This window comes from Somniosus microcephalus, chromosome 9 (assembly GCF_052327205.1).
Source record: "Somniosus microcephalus isolate GS21.2 chromosome 9, FLI_Smic_1.0, whole genome shotgun sequence".
Taxonomy (NCBI): Eukaryota; Metazoa; Chordata; class Chondrichthyes; order Squaliformes; family Somniosidae; genus Somniosus; species Somniosus microcephalus.
Window position 1 is genome coordinate 217953610 of NC_140995.1, and position 15045 is coordinate 217968654.

Here is a 15045-nt window from a genome sequence, read left to right on the forward strand (position 1 = left end):
ACCTCTTTGTTGTTCTGTTCGATGCCCCATATATATTTATATACCACCCAGATTCACATTCATCCTCTTATGGCTTCATCTGTCTGCAATACTCCATTTGAAGATCTGTGTATCTGCACTTTCGGATCTCTCTATTGCACACCAGCCTTTCTACAAGAAAAGGGGAAAACTGAAAGGAAAGCTGTTGCCAAATCACTTTTATTGGCATGCCTGGCTATAGGCCAGCATTGCTGGAATCCCGGGTGCAGGTTACCCATTTCACTCAGAGTTGGATAGCTCAGTGAAGGGAGGAAAACATAGAATCAGTTCACACATTCAAGTACGACATTCTCGCATATGACAACAGTTAACTAAAGCACTCAAAGATAATCTATTGCATTCTCAAGTATAAAGAGTTAACCTACTCAGCTTTCGCTCTCAAAACAGACTGATCTAAGGAGGTGTTGTCATGGTTTCTGTTGCTTGAGGAGTATCCAATCAGGTCAGGATTAAACGATTTTAAAATATCTGTGGATTAGAAACACGGTCAGGGATATTAATTGTAATCTGTTGTAACAATACTCATATATCCTCTTATCACATCGAAATATCTCAAAGTGCTTACACAAAGGCCCAGGTTTTCTGGTTGAGCTACATTAGCCTCCTGGCATGACTCGAGCATAATTTTTTTTTTGCAGCTGTCTCTCTGCCGGCTCCCCTGATCTCCCTGTAACTTCTAGGATTTCTTGCCATAAGTGACAGGGACATACAATATGTCCGCTCACATGTGGCCAGAGGTACAGTAGTGGTATGCAACTGACAGCTGTATGTCATCCAAAGTATTTCCTGCTATTTACACCATAACATCGCTGGGCTCCAGGGATACCTGCATGTCCCTGGCACCATAGCAACGATGGGTGCTTGGGATACCTGTATGTCCCTGGCACCGTAACAACGATGGGCGCTTGGGATACCTGTGTGTCCCTGGCACCATAGCAACGATGGGCGCTTGGGATACCTGTGTGTCCCTGGCACCATAGCAACGATGGGCGCTTGGGATACCTGTGTGTCCCTGGCACCATAGCAACGATGGGCACTTGGGATACCTGTGTGGCCCTGGCACCATAGCAACGATGGGCGCTTGGGATACCTGTGTGGCCCTGGCACCATAGCAACGATGGGCGCTTGGGATACCTGTGTGTCCCTGGCAGTGCAAGAAGAGGTAGTTAAATTTTAATGGGCCGAAAAGCAGATGTGATAGATTGTGGGGTGGTTGATTGCATGTACTACAGAACTTTTGAAAAAGAATTTACGTTTATTTTATGAACTTATATACAGGCAACACAGAGGCCATTGACCACACTACACTGTGGTAGGCCTCCAAGGCCAGGAAAATCAGCTGGAGCCAGTAGCCCACCCATGCAGTGGGCAACCCTGCCACACTTCCACTGGCAAAACAACTGAGCAAAAATTCTAGAGCTGAATCTAGTGTTTAACTCAAAAGCCCAATGAGTGTTATTTTGGCAATCATGGCAGCCACTGTACACCAGCGACAGCCTACAAACAGCAAGAAGGCCAATAACCAGTTAGTCTGTATTTTAGTGATGGTTGAGGGAGGGATGCTAGCCAGGGCACCAGGAGAACTCACTGCTCTTCTTCGAATAGTGCTATGGGATTTTTGACCATCTACCTGAACCACCGGAACAGGCGGGCAAGGCCCTGATTTAAGATTTCTTTTACAGGACAGGTTCTCCAATGATGCAGCGCTCCTTCAGTACAACACTGGAACGGAGGCCTGGAGGAGGAGCACAAACCCTGGCCCGAGGCTAAAACTAGGCCCAGGGACAAGGCAATGGAGCCAGGCTGACACACCGCATTTCATGCTGAAAATCACATGGTGGCAATTTGTTTCACTGGTGACTCCTTGCTGACACATACCTGGTAAGGAACCTTGCCTCCGGGTATTTGGATCCTCGCCAGTGCTTCAGTCAAAAAAAACAAACAGAAGTAGAGTTACTTTACCATCCTGGAGCCATACAGAAAACAAGGAGGTCAATCAGCCCATTGTGCCCATAATGGCTCTCTGAAAGAGCTATCCATTTAGTCCTCCTCCCCAGATTGTAACAACGGCACTTCAGTCTGCTTTGGGTGGAAAGCTATGGCTGGCTGGCGGGCGGGAGATGAAGATTAGGTGGCCCGGAGGCTACCAAGCGAAGACGGCAAGCGGCAAGGTAAGTCCAGCATGGGGGCGGATGTTCTGAAGGTTCTGCGGCTAGCGGGTGTGGGGGGGCAGGCCCAGGGCCCGGAGGAACGCTCCTGCTCCTCCTGGCCCCACTTGGGCAAGTTTTGCTTCCACTTTCGTTTAGTGCTTAGCTGCCAATCCTGGGGGAAAAAATTAACTGTTCCGCAAGGATCACGGATTTGTCAGCTGCTTTGAAACTTCAGCAAAGGGAAAATGTCAACATTGAGGAAGCAGCTCGACGTTTGGTGAAACACATCATCGCTAGTGAGAATGATCTTGCACAGTCTGCTGAGTCTGACATTGTCAACCCAACACCCAATTCCTTCAGAAGCAACGGCGACTGCTCCCTGTTGTGTATGTACCTTTAAGAGAGAACTGCTTTTATACTGTAGTACCGGCAGTGACTACACCTGTATATAAAGCCGTAGCAGGCTTCTGTACTTTCAGTTCCAGCATACCCTCTGTTCAGTAAACACCTGTTATTACCGTTCTCCTGCAGTCCGTGTGTTATTGATACGCGGACACTACAGTGGCGACGAGCAGGTTCGAACTCACCTGCAGTACTGCATCACCTCACGGGGATCCATCCCTGAAAAGAAGCTTCTTGGAGGTCAAAGCCAGAGCAACGGGCGTCGACCGTGGGCAACCGCCCAGTGATCCATCGGAGTTCAGAGAATCGCAGGGGAAGCTGTGGAGAGCTGGGCTTGGCTCCCCAGTCAAGGTGTTGCAGCAAATCGTGCTGGTAGCAGGTAGTGCGCTGACCCTTCCGGACTGCGGCAGGCTAGAGCTCGATCGAGCGGCTCTGCAAGGGGGCCGTGCAGCGTTGTCGGGAAGGAAAAGAGAGAGAGAGGGTGGAGCGCACGGGGCGCGGTCGGTGCTCAAGAGCCGGGCAGCGTTAAAGAAAATAAAAAGGGGGAAGGAAAAGAGACGCGCAGGGACAGCGTCGAAGAAGAATAAAATGAAGAAAATTAATTAACAAAAGAGAGACACGCAGAAGCCGCGGGGCGCCGCCATTACTATTTAGAACGCTAGGAGCAGCATTGGCAGCAGGGGGAAGAAGGAAAAGCGCGGGAGGCGCCATTTTAATCCATTGGGGAAGAAGGAAAAGCGCGGGAGGCGCCATTTTAAACCACCCAAGATGCCGAAGAGTGGCAGCATCACTGCTTTCAACAACGAAATAGAAGACTGGACCATGTATGTGGAAAGAATTGGAGTGTACTGCAAGGCAAATGAGGTGGCCGATGAAAAGAAGGCTTCGGTATTATTAAATTTGATGGGCACGAGAACGTACGGCCTATTGCGGAATTTAATTACCCCAGCTAAACCAATGGAGAAAAGCTTTGAAGAGATTGTCAATATCTTACAGGAACATCTAAACCCTACACCGCTGCTGATAGCAGAAAGATTCAAGTTCCATAAAAGAAACCAGCACAAAGATGAGAGTAATGCTGACTATCTTACGGAACTACGCAAGTTATCGAAACACTGCCAGTTCGGAGCAGGACTGGCAGATACCTTCAGGGATAAGTTTGTCTGCGGGCTCCAGAGTGAAGGAACCCAGAAACGACTACTTTCGGAAAAGGACCTTACGCTAGAAAAGGCTTTCAGCATGGCAGTATCCTACGAAGCAGCAGCACCGGGAGCTGCGGAAATACAACAGAAACCGCAAGAATATAGCACCAATGAAATGGCATATGGAGCAGAAAAGTGCTATCGCTGCGGCAGAACAACCCATGACCAGAAGGATTGCTGGTTTAAGGACAAAGTATGCAGACAATGTGGAAAAGTGGGACACATAGCACGAGTCTGCAGGTCGGGAAAGAAAACCAACACTAAAAGAACTACTAAGGAAAAGTACAAGAAAGTACAAAAGATGACGGACAGTAGTTCAGAAGATCAGAAGAGTGATAATGACTCCGGGAGCAGGAGACTAAGTTGTCTAAAGTTACACAACGTGATCACAAAGGAGGATCACCAAACCATTTGGGTCACCTTCATGATAGCAGGGTCCCAAGTAAAGATGGAATTGGACACAGGACCAGCCCTAACAGTCATGAATCGACGAGACTATGAGCGGCTATTCTCACACATACCCTTGAAAGACACGTCCATTGTCTTGAAGACATATACGGGGCAAAAGTCTACCCCAGAGGAAAAATAAGGGTGCCCATTAAATACAACGGCAAGGAAACACAGAAACTGTATCTATATATACTACAAGATGGAGGACCACCATTATTGGGACGTGAATGGATCCGAAAAATACAATTGGATTGGCATTCCATTCAGGCGCTAACTGTGGCTGACAAAAAGGATGATGACGTCACATCTGGACGACTGTCAAAAATTCTAACTGATGCGAAAGAGGTGTTCCAGCAAGGACTTGGGACTCTAAAAGGCGTAACGGCAACGGTAAAAATTGAAGATAACGCAAACCCAAAATTTTTTAAGGCCAGACCGGTACCGTATGCGATCTGCCCAGCCGTCGAAGCAGAGCTGGAGAGTCTGGAGCATTCGGGTGTGCTGTCCAAGGTGGACTGGAGCGAGTGGGCCACACCCATTATTCCTGTAATGAAGAAATCATTGAGCAGCACGCCTGGGGAGCCGAAGAAGGTTCGCATCTGTGGGGACTTTAAGGTAACTGTGAACCCAGTCCTTCACACAGTACAATATCCACTTCCGCGGATAGAAGATATTTTCGCCTCACTATCTGGAGGGAAACGCTTTACGAAGATTGATCTGGCCCAAGCGTATCTACAAATGGAGGTAGAAGAAGCATCTAGAAAATACCTCACGATAAACACTCACAAAGGTCTTTACCAGTACAACCGACTGGTATTCAGGGTAGCATCAGCTCCGGTTATTTGGCAGAGGGCGATGGAACAAGTCCTGCAAGGGATCCCGGGGACCCAGTGTTATTTGTACAACATCCTGGTTACGGGCGAAAATGACAGTGAACACCTTGCCAACCTGGAGCAGGTGCTCACTAGATTACAAGAATATGGGCTACGAGCCAACCGCCCCAAATGCGAGTTTTTCAGGAAACAAATCTCGTATTGTGGCCACGTGATTGATGAAGAGGGGTTACATAAGTCCCCAGACAAGATTGAGGCAGTAGTCAAGGCTCCAGCACCGGAAAATGTGTTGCAACTGAGGTCGTTCCTCGGGTTGGTGAACTACTACCATAAGTTCTTGCCAAATTTGTCTACAATTCTGCACCCACTGAACGCCCTGCTGCAAACTGGAGTAGCATGGAAATGGAGTGATGAGTGTAAGCGTGCCTTTCAGAAATGTAAATGTCTAATCACTTCAAAAGAAGTATTGGCCCACTACAATCCAACACTACCGATTCGGTTGGCATGTGATGCGTCTCCCTACGGCATTGGAGCGGTGCTGTCGCACAAATTCCTTGACGGTTCAGAGAGGCCAATAGCCTTTGCGTCACGCTCGTTAACCTCAGCCGAGCGTAACTACGCCCAGATTGACAGGGAGGCCCTCAGCCTGGTGTGGGGGGTGAAGAAGTTCAATCACTATCTGCACGGGCAGAAATTCACCTTACTGACTGATCACCAGCCTCTTGTCTCCATTTTTAACCCAAAGAAGGGCGTTCCAGTGATGACGGCGCAACGGCTGCAAAGATGGTCCCTTTTTCTAGGGACACATCAATACGACATAGAGTATAAGGGTACGAAACAGCATGGAAACGCTGATGGGCTGTCGCGCCTGCCGCTGCCTACGGTGGAGGAAGCACCTGCAGTGGACCCTGTTGAGATATTCCATTCGACCACAGTCGAATGTCTACCTGTTACAAACTCAAGTATAGAGAAGGAAACCCGAAAGGACCCGACACTCTCTCGGGTCTATGATTTGACGGTGAAGGGATGGCCAGCACATGGCGACTCACTGTTGCCAGCATTCTCGCCAAGGAGGGAACAGCTGTCAGTGTGCCGGGGGACCTTGATGTGTGGATCCCGAGTGGTAATTCCACCCAAGTTGAGGGATAGAGTGCTCAATGAGCTTCATGAGGGTTATCTGGGAGGGGTAAAGATGAAGAGCCTAGCCAGGGCGTTTGTGTGGTGGCCGGGAATCGATAAAGAAATCGAGGAAATGACCAAGAGATGCACAGGATGCCAGAAAGTCCAAAACGCTCCACCACAGGCCCCGCTACACCCATGGGAGTGGCCCTCACCTCCATGGCAATGGGTACACATTGATTTTGCTGGTCCATTTATGGACTCAATGTTTTTAATCGCCATGGATGCACATTCGAAATGGCCAGAGGTCATCAAAATGTCCTCCACCACCACGGAGAAAACTATTGCAGTCCTACGGACCATCTTCGCCAGGAATGGCTTGCCAGAACAGATTTGCTCCGACAATGGACCACAGTTTGTGTCCGAGGATTTCCGGAGGTTTTTGAGGAATAATGGGGTAAAGCATTACACATCTGCCCCATATCATCCAGCCACAAATGGATTGGTTGAGAGGTTTGTTCAGACCTTTAAAAAAGCAATAAAGGCGATGTATAACGACAACATACCACTGCAACACAAGGTGGATAATTTCTTGTTTGCTTACCGGAATGCGACACATGCAGTCACCAACCAAGCTCCAGCCATGATGTTCTTTAACCAAAGGTTAAGATGTCGCCTGGATTTGCTCAAACCAAACATAAGACGAGATGTTGAGGATAAGCAATTCCAGCACATCAATGAGAAGCCAACCAGGAGCTTCAAGATAGGGCAACCAGTCTTGGCCCGCGACTACCAAACAGAAAAATGGCAGCCAGGAACGATATGCACACAGCAGGGACCACTAATGTACACAGTGGACGTTGGAGAGAGCATCGTGAGACGCCATGCTGACCAGATTCTAGAGTCACAGGAACAAGTCAAACCCATACCACGAGCATGCGCACCTGGTGATGAACCCGAAGTACAGATTGCGTCTACCTCAGAATCAGTGGTATTGGAAGCTGACGAACCAACCAATGACAATGAGCCAGAATCGACTCCGCCGCAAGAACAGGATACTCGAGAAAGGCGCTATCCAGACAGGATCAGGAAGCCTCCTCAAAGACTGAATTTATAAATGATTACTTTCAGCTGATGTATATAGTACAGAGAAAATTGTAATTGTAATTAGTTATTATTTAATTGTTAAATGAATGTTATGTACTGTTTATCTAAAAGGGGAGGAATTGTTGTGTATGTACCTTTAAGAGAGAACTGCTTTTATACTGTAGTACCGGCAGTGACCACACCTGTATATAAAGCCGTAGCAGGCTTCTGTACTTTCAGTTCCAGCATACCCTCTGTTCAGTAAACACCTGTTATTACCGTTCTCCTGCAGTCCGTGTGTTATTGGTACGCGGGCACTACACTCCTCTTGTTTTAAGTCCTAGGTCGGGATCTCACTGTAGCTACAGTCCTGTTACAGCTTCCTTACTAAGTTGCAAGTTGGCGTTTACAGCAGGAACATTGTTAATTGGATTACTGGCTTCCCGACATCTTTACCTGGCAGGGCAGGCATGGTGGGTGTTCCGCTTGGGAGAGGCTCCCTCTTCCGTCATGGAACCCCCAATTTGTATTTATTACTGAGGCTCCCACCCTGGAAACGGAGCAGAAAATGGAGCCGCACTGTTTTAACTGCTGCTTTTCCGCCGATCGGGGAAGTTAAAATGGCTCCTTGTTTTAATGCATTCTCAGGATGAGGGCATCACTGTCAAGGCCCCCATTTATCGCCCATCCCTAGTGGTCCTTGAGAAGGTGGTGGTGGGCCTTCTTCTTGGAACACTGCAGTCCGTGTGGTCAAGGTACTCCCTCAGTGCTGTTAGATAGGGAGTTCCAGGATTTTGACCCAGCAACGATGAAGGAACAAGCGATGTGTGTCCAAGTCGGGATGGTTTGTGACTCAAAGGGAAACTTGGAGGTGATGGTGTTCCCTTGCACCTGTTGCCCTTGTCCTTCTAGGTGGTGGTGGTTGTGGGTTTGGCTTATAGGACATAGGAACATAGGAACAGGAGCAAGCCATTTAGCCCCTCGAGCCTGTTCCGTCATTCAATGAGATCATGGCTGATCTGTGACCTAACTCCATATACCCGCCTTTGGCCCATATCCCTTAATACCTTTGGTTAACAAAAATCTATCAATCTCCGATTTAAAATTAATAGCATCAATTGCCATTGTGGAAGGCACTTCCACCACCCTTAAACAACTACAAGCTGTTGCAAATGAGTTACGATGGTTAGTTAAATTAGTCAATTACTGCTACCAACTGCAGTTTAAGGCACACTCACTGCGTTAAGTATTATATAGTCCTGAAATCGTGGGCCTCCTCTTCCGGCCCAGAGTCTCACAATTTAGGGGCTTATATGTGTAAAGGGAGGGAAAATAAGCACCAATTTTCAAGGAGAAAGTTTAATCATTACCTTGTCGATGGTTCACTGTGCTGTGTAGATTCTACCTGCAAGTGAACAGTCGGTGAGTGTCTGTGCTCAGTCAACACAATCCACAGAAATAACAAGACCAATTCCCAGCCAGCTTTCACCAAGTGACACTACTCACAGTTAGCGAAGCTCCCATCATCGCAACGACTTTGATCTCCGAAGGTCTTAAAGTGTGAACTGCGGAGAATTACACAAAGGTAAAAACCTGGCGAGATCACTTCTTGCTTTAATATGTATGCCTGCTGCTGATAAAGAACGAGGAGAGCTCTTACACGTAACAGGGTGGATTGTAACGTGGGCTGACTGGTGGAAACGGGGCGGTGCCTGAATTAAAATTGCTGGGCAGCAATTACACTGGTCCTTAAAAGAGGCCTATCAGTGGGTGGCCAAAACCCCCGCCTGTTTCAGGCAGCAGCCCCTTATTAATAACGGGGTCCCATGACAGACAGAGGATCATGATTGCCATTTTGGGAGACAGCAGGGCGGCATTTGTTGCCGTACAAACTCCGCCGCGGATCACCCGGCGGTACAGCAAAGGACCAAACAAAGTGAGTCTTAAATGAGTTTTGTGAGGCTAGGAGGAACAGGAGTGGTTGCTTATTGGCAGGGGACTGTCCTTACTTTTAGTCCAGGGATATAACACTACGCAGAAAGAAGGGTGCAATGAGCGGGAGAAAATAATTTTTCTTTTTAAGGGGAGGTGAAGCTATCTCCCCTATATACCTGCTGGATTCTCCCAGTGAGTGTTATTCATATACTGCTACTTCCCTCCCCATTGTTGGCATTCATTGAAGGAGGAATGTTAGCCAAAGCACTGGAAGGACTCCGTTGAACTTCTCACATTAGTGCCAGGGGATCCACCTAAACGGGCAGACGGCCTGGGCTTAAAGCCCACCTGAAGGGCACCTCTGACGATGCAGCACTCCCGCAATGCTGCACTGAAGTGTCAGTTTAGATTATCTACTCAAGTCCTTGCAGAGGAGCTTGAACCCACAAGCTCTAACCCAGAGGTGAGAGTGGTATCATTGAGCCAAACTGACACAGGGGGGTGCAATTTTAACTTTTGACGATAATGTAAACTGGCTGATGTCGGCTTGGCCACCCGTTGCAGACCGCTCACGCTTTTCACTTGCACAATCGCCCGTGGGAGAACGGAACCCAAATACCTTTACCCAGCATGCTTTGGGAAAAGAGGCCAATTTGGGCCGCAACAGTTCATGGGGGTGCTGACGACTAAAAGGTAGCAGCACGTCAGCGGGAAAGCTGCAACTACAGCAACTTAGAGGGAGGTTTAGCACGTGAGCTGCTTCAAGGTCTGCTCAGTAAGAAAAACACCTTGTGAAAGGCTTGAGATCATCAGACCCAGAATGTCTGAGATAAGATAAGAGTTAGAACAAACATCTCTCGAGCATAGAATGGCACTGCAGAGGGCCGCAGGGGGGTGGGTAATTGTGCAAGGCCTGCAGAAAAATGCAATATAAGGAAAGCTAAGCCCCCAGGTAGGTAGAGCTCTCGGGGCGATTCATGCCGCTGGTGTCATTGATACGAGGAAGATTGATCACCTTTGCGTCCTGGGCACAGATATTGAGGTCGTACTGTTTATACCTGCGTAAGGTGCTTTTATATTTTAGTGTGTTTCTTGTCATTGGTAGTAGCATTTATGTTTAACTAGATTAATAAAACTATCTCTGTCGAGTCCAGTGGCAGAACGCTTTACTTAATGGCTACCGAGTGGCCAAGTAAGATTAAACCACTCTCACAGTCCGTTTTACACGACAGACAAAAATTAAAACTGCCCCAGGGAGGCCCAGACCGCCTGAGCTGACCCTGCTTTCTCTTTCAAATGTTTGCACATCTGACACCCTTTGTACATGTACAGCACTTACCTTCTCTGTCTAGTCTTTTAGCGTCTGCTGCTTGGCTATTCGACTGACTAGCTGCCTCTCTGTGAAAGCAGTTGGTGCTGTCTACACCCCTTTACCAGCACCCTCACCTCTTTGTTTCTCTTGAGCATGTGCTGACTTGTCCTCACCAGCAACAACAACTTGCATTTATATAGCGCCTATAACATTGTGAAAGATCCCAGTCCCACCAAAGAGGTTTCTCCAGCCTGATCAGGTGAATTTTGATGCAGTGCAGCCCACAAAGCATGACTTTATCTTTCTCGGTCAGATTCAGATGGAGCTTCTGTGCATTGCCAGCAATTTTTTGTTTGTATTTCAGATTTTGAACATTTGCTACTTTCATAGAATCATACATACAGCACAGAAGGAGGCCATTCAGCCCATCGTGTCTGTGCTGGATCTTTGAAAGAGCTGTCCAATTAGTCCCACACCCCTGCGCTTTCCCCACAGCCCTGCAATTTTTTTTCCTTTTCAAGTATTTATCCAATTCCCTTTACTATTGAATCTGCTTCCACCACCCTTTAGGAAAGTGCATTCCAGATCATAACAACTCGCTGCATAAACATTTTTCTCCTCATCTCCCCTCTGGTTTTTTTGTCAATCATCTTAAATCTGTGTCCTCTGGTTACCAACCCTCCTGCCACTGCAAACAGTCTCTACTTATTTACTCTATCAAAACCCCTCATAATTTTGAACACCTCTATCAAATCTCTGCTCTCAGAAGAACAACCCTGATGTAAAAAGACTACTGAGTGCTTGGTTTGAGTATAAAACAACGCTTTAATCAACTGTTTCAAAACCATGAGATTCTAGTTACATCACTAGTTCCTGGTTACAGAAACATCCTGAGCAAGCTGGGCCCACGCCCGAGTATTTATACTCCTCGGACGGCGCCACCAGCTGGCCGCCCAGTGTTACTTCGTGAGTCATGATAAGATTCATGACAAACCCCATCTTCTCTAGTCTCCTCCTTTTGATTTTTATTGCTCCCTCTTTCCAACTGTGTGCACTTACACTTACCCGAATCGGAGGGTAAGCTGGAAAATGTGTCTTCGCTGCAACCGACCCATGGACCCGCAAAACTCTAGAAAAGAAAAGGCTCTACAGTCAGATCCTTTCACATCAATATGGCATCGACACAGCAGAGGTACAAGGGAGGAACGCAGCCTCCTCTGGCTACAAAGGTGACAAGGCCCAACCATGGAACACAACTATTTACTGCCCATTGCTGGTGATGGTGCTGCCCAATGCAGGGCCAGCCCATCCAGAGCAGGTAAAGGTCTCAGGCTTGATCCCGGCCTCCGCTGAGTTAGCTGATCTCACAATTAGCCTCAGCATCTCTGGGCTACGAAAGGGAAAACAATCGGTCAGGGTTTGCCCTCCTGATCGCTAATGACTGACCCCCTGCAGGAAAGCGCGCTCGGGTGGAAGACAGGATCGGGCTCCATAATGCTCACTGTCGAGGCGTGTAACGAGGAAAATGGCCGTGTGTGTGTGAGGGACCGGACTGCTGTTGGTGCCTGGGGACCCATATCCCGGCCTTCAGGAGAGAACGGGAAGGAATTGGGCAATGAATAAGCGCTCACTGGAATGCTGCTCAGTAGCTAAGTGGCCTTCTGTATCAAACACATTCCTCAAAGCAGGCTTCCAAAGCATGTAACTTCAAGGGGCCGGCCGCTGTCACCAGAACTCATGCTACGAGTAACAGAAACTCCTTGCTTTAAGTGCAGAAACCCAGTTTCTGTCAGCCTACAGTCGCTGTAACTAATTGAAGATTTTTCTTTCCTTTTATTGGTTTGTCAAGTGGAGAAATTACTCCTGGAATTCCTCAGTCAGTCTCCAGGCCTGAAACGCCGGCACTGAATTTTATGGGTGGAAAGCACGGCTCCGTCCCACTCCAGTCCCCTCTCATCCCAAAAAATGGAGTTTATTTTGTCCACCTCAGAAAGAAAGGACTTGCATTTATATTGTGTCTTTCACACCCTCAGGACGTCCCAAAGCACTTCACAGCCAATAAAGTACTTTTGAAGTGTAGTCTCTGTTGTATTGCAGGGAAATGCGGCAGCCCATTTGTGCACGGCAAGGGCCCACAGACAGCAATGAGATACACCACCAGATAATCTGTGTTTTGGTGGTGTTGGCTCAGGGATAAGTGACAACAACGCATCTGAAAGACGGCACCTCCAACAGTGCAGCATCCCCTCAGCATCACACTGAATAGTGAGCCGAGATGATGCGCTCAAGTCTCTAGAATTGGGCTTGAACTCATGGCCTTCTGACTAAAGAGGCAAGAGTGCTACCCACGGACCCACGGCTGAGACAGAAGGAGAACCCAATTGGGAATGAATCCTATGTGCAGCACCGAACAAACTGTTAGTGCTGGGGGATTTTGTCATCCAGTGTCGATTTTCTGCAGAAGCCAGCCTGGGGCTCTCTGGAGTGAGTTTTTTTTTTACTCATTCCTGGGATCTGGGTGTCACTGGCAAGGCCAGCATTTATTGCTCATCCCTAGCTGCCCTTGAGAAGGTGGTGGTGAGCCGCCTTCTTGAACCGCTGCAGTCCGTGTGGTGAAGGTGCTCCCACAGTGCTGTTAGGGAGGGAGTTCCAGGATTTTGACCCAGCGACAATGAAGGATGGGCGATATATTTCCAAGCCAGGATGGTGTGCGACTTGGAAAGGAACTTGGAGGTGATGGTGTTCCCATGCGGCTGCTGCCCTTGTCCTTCTAGGTGGTAGAGGTCGCGGGTTTTGGAGGTGCTGCCGAAGAAGCCTTGGCGAGTTGCTGCAGTGCATCTTGTAGATGGTACACACTGCAGCAACGGTGCACCGGTGGTGGAGGGAGTGAATTTTTAAGGTGGTGGATGGGGTGCCAATCAAGCGGGCTGCTTTGTCCTGGATGGTGTCGAGCTTCTTGAGTGTTGTTGGAGCTGCACTCATCCAGGCAAGTGGAGAGTATTCCATCACACTCCTTACTTGTGCCTTGTAGATGGTGGAAAGGCTTTGGGGAGTCAGGAGGTGAGACACTCGCCGCAGAATACATAGCCTCTGATCTGCTCTTGTTGCCACAGTATTTATGTGGCTGGTCCAGTTAAGTTTCTGGGCAATGGTGACCCCCAGGATGTTGATGGTGGGGGATTCAGCGATGGTAATGCCATTGAATGTCAAGGGGAGGTGGTTAGACTCTCACTTGTTGGAGATAGTCATTGCCTGGCACTTGTGTGGCGCCAATGTTACTTGCCACTTATCAGCCCTGAATGTCATCCAGGTCTTGTTGCATTCGGGCATGGACTGCTTCATTATCTGAGGAGTTGTGAATGGAACTGAACACTGTGCAATCATTAGCGAACATCCCCACTTCTGACCTTATGATGGAGGAAAGGTCATTGATGAAGCAGCTGAAGATGGTTGGGCTTAGGACACTGCCCTGAGGAACTCCTCCAGTGATGTCGTGGGGTTGAGATGATTGACCTCCAACAACCACAACCATCTTCCGTTGTGCTTGGTATAACTCCAGCCAATGGAGCGTTTTGCCCCCAATTCCCATTGGCTTCAATTTTACTAGGGCTCCTTGATGCCACACTCAGTCAAATGCTGCCTTGATGTCAAGGGCAGTCACTCTCACCTCACCTCTGGAATTCAGTTCTTTTGTCCATGTTTGGACCAAGGCTGTAATTAGGTCTGGAGCCGCGTCGTCGATGTCTTTCATCACTTTGCTGATGATTGAGAGTAGCCTGATGGGGTGGTAATTGGCCAAATTGGATTTGTCCTGCTTTTTGTGGGCAGGACATACCTGGGCAGTTTTCCACCTTGTTGGGTAGCTGCACTGGAAGAGCTTGGCTAGTTCTGGAGCACAAGTCTTCAGCACGACAGCCGGGATGTTGTCAGGGCCTTTCCTGTATCCAGTGCACGCAGTCATTTCTTGATATCACGTGGAGTGAATCGAATTGGCTGAAGACTGGCTTTTGTGATGGTAGGGACATCAAGAGGAGGCCAAGATGGACCATCCACTTGACACTTCTACACTCCTCAATGAACCAGGGTTGGTCCCTTGGCTTGATGGCAATGGTAGAGTGAGGGATATGCTGAGCCATGAGGTTACTGATTATGGTGGAATACAATTCTGCTGCTGCGGATGGCCCACAGCGCCTCATGTATGTCCAGTTTTGAGCTGCTAGATTTGTTCTGAATCAATCCCATTTAGCACAGTGGTAGTGCCACACAACACGATGGAGGTGTCCTCAGTGTGAAGACCGGACTTCGTCTCCACAAGGACTGTGAGGGGTTCACCGCTACCAATGCTGTCATGGACAGATGCATCTGCGACAGGTAGATTGGTGAGGACGAGGTCAAGTAGGTTTTCCCCTCGTGTTGATTCTCTCACCACCTGCCGCAGGCCCAGCCTGGCAGCTTTGTCCTTCAGGACTCGGCCAGCTGTGGTGCTAGTGAACCGCTCTTGGTGATGGACATTGAAG

The 15045-nt window shown here is 48.4% G+C and overlaps 1 protein-coding gene across 1 annotated transcript in view; it reads right to left on the reverse strand.

Annotated features, from left to right (window-relative positions):
• Positions 1-11653, reverse strand: part of plb1 (phospholipase B1) — a 207006-nt gene extending 195353 nt beyond the window's left edge. The window contains exons 1-5 of the mRNA XM_085997907.1: positions 11594-11653; positions 8788-8846; positions 8652-8686; positions 1918-1961; positions 405-507 (exon numbers count right to left, since the gene is read on the reverse strand). Of these exons, the coding sequence (XP_085854033.1) occupies positions 405-507; positions 1918-1961; positions 8652-8686; positions 8788-8808 (203 nt within the window). The 5' untranslated portion in view covers positions 8809-8846; positions 11594-11653. The remainder of the gene's footprint in view (positions 1-404; positions 508-1917; positions 1962-8651; positions 8687-8787; positions 8847-11593) is intronic.
• Positions 11654-15045: the final 3392 nt, after the last annotated feature.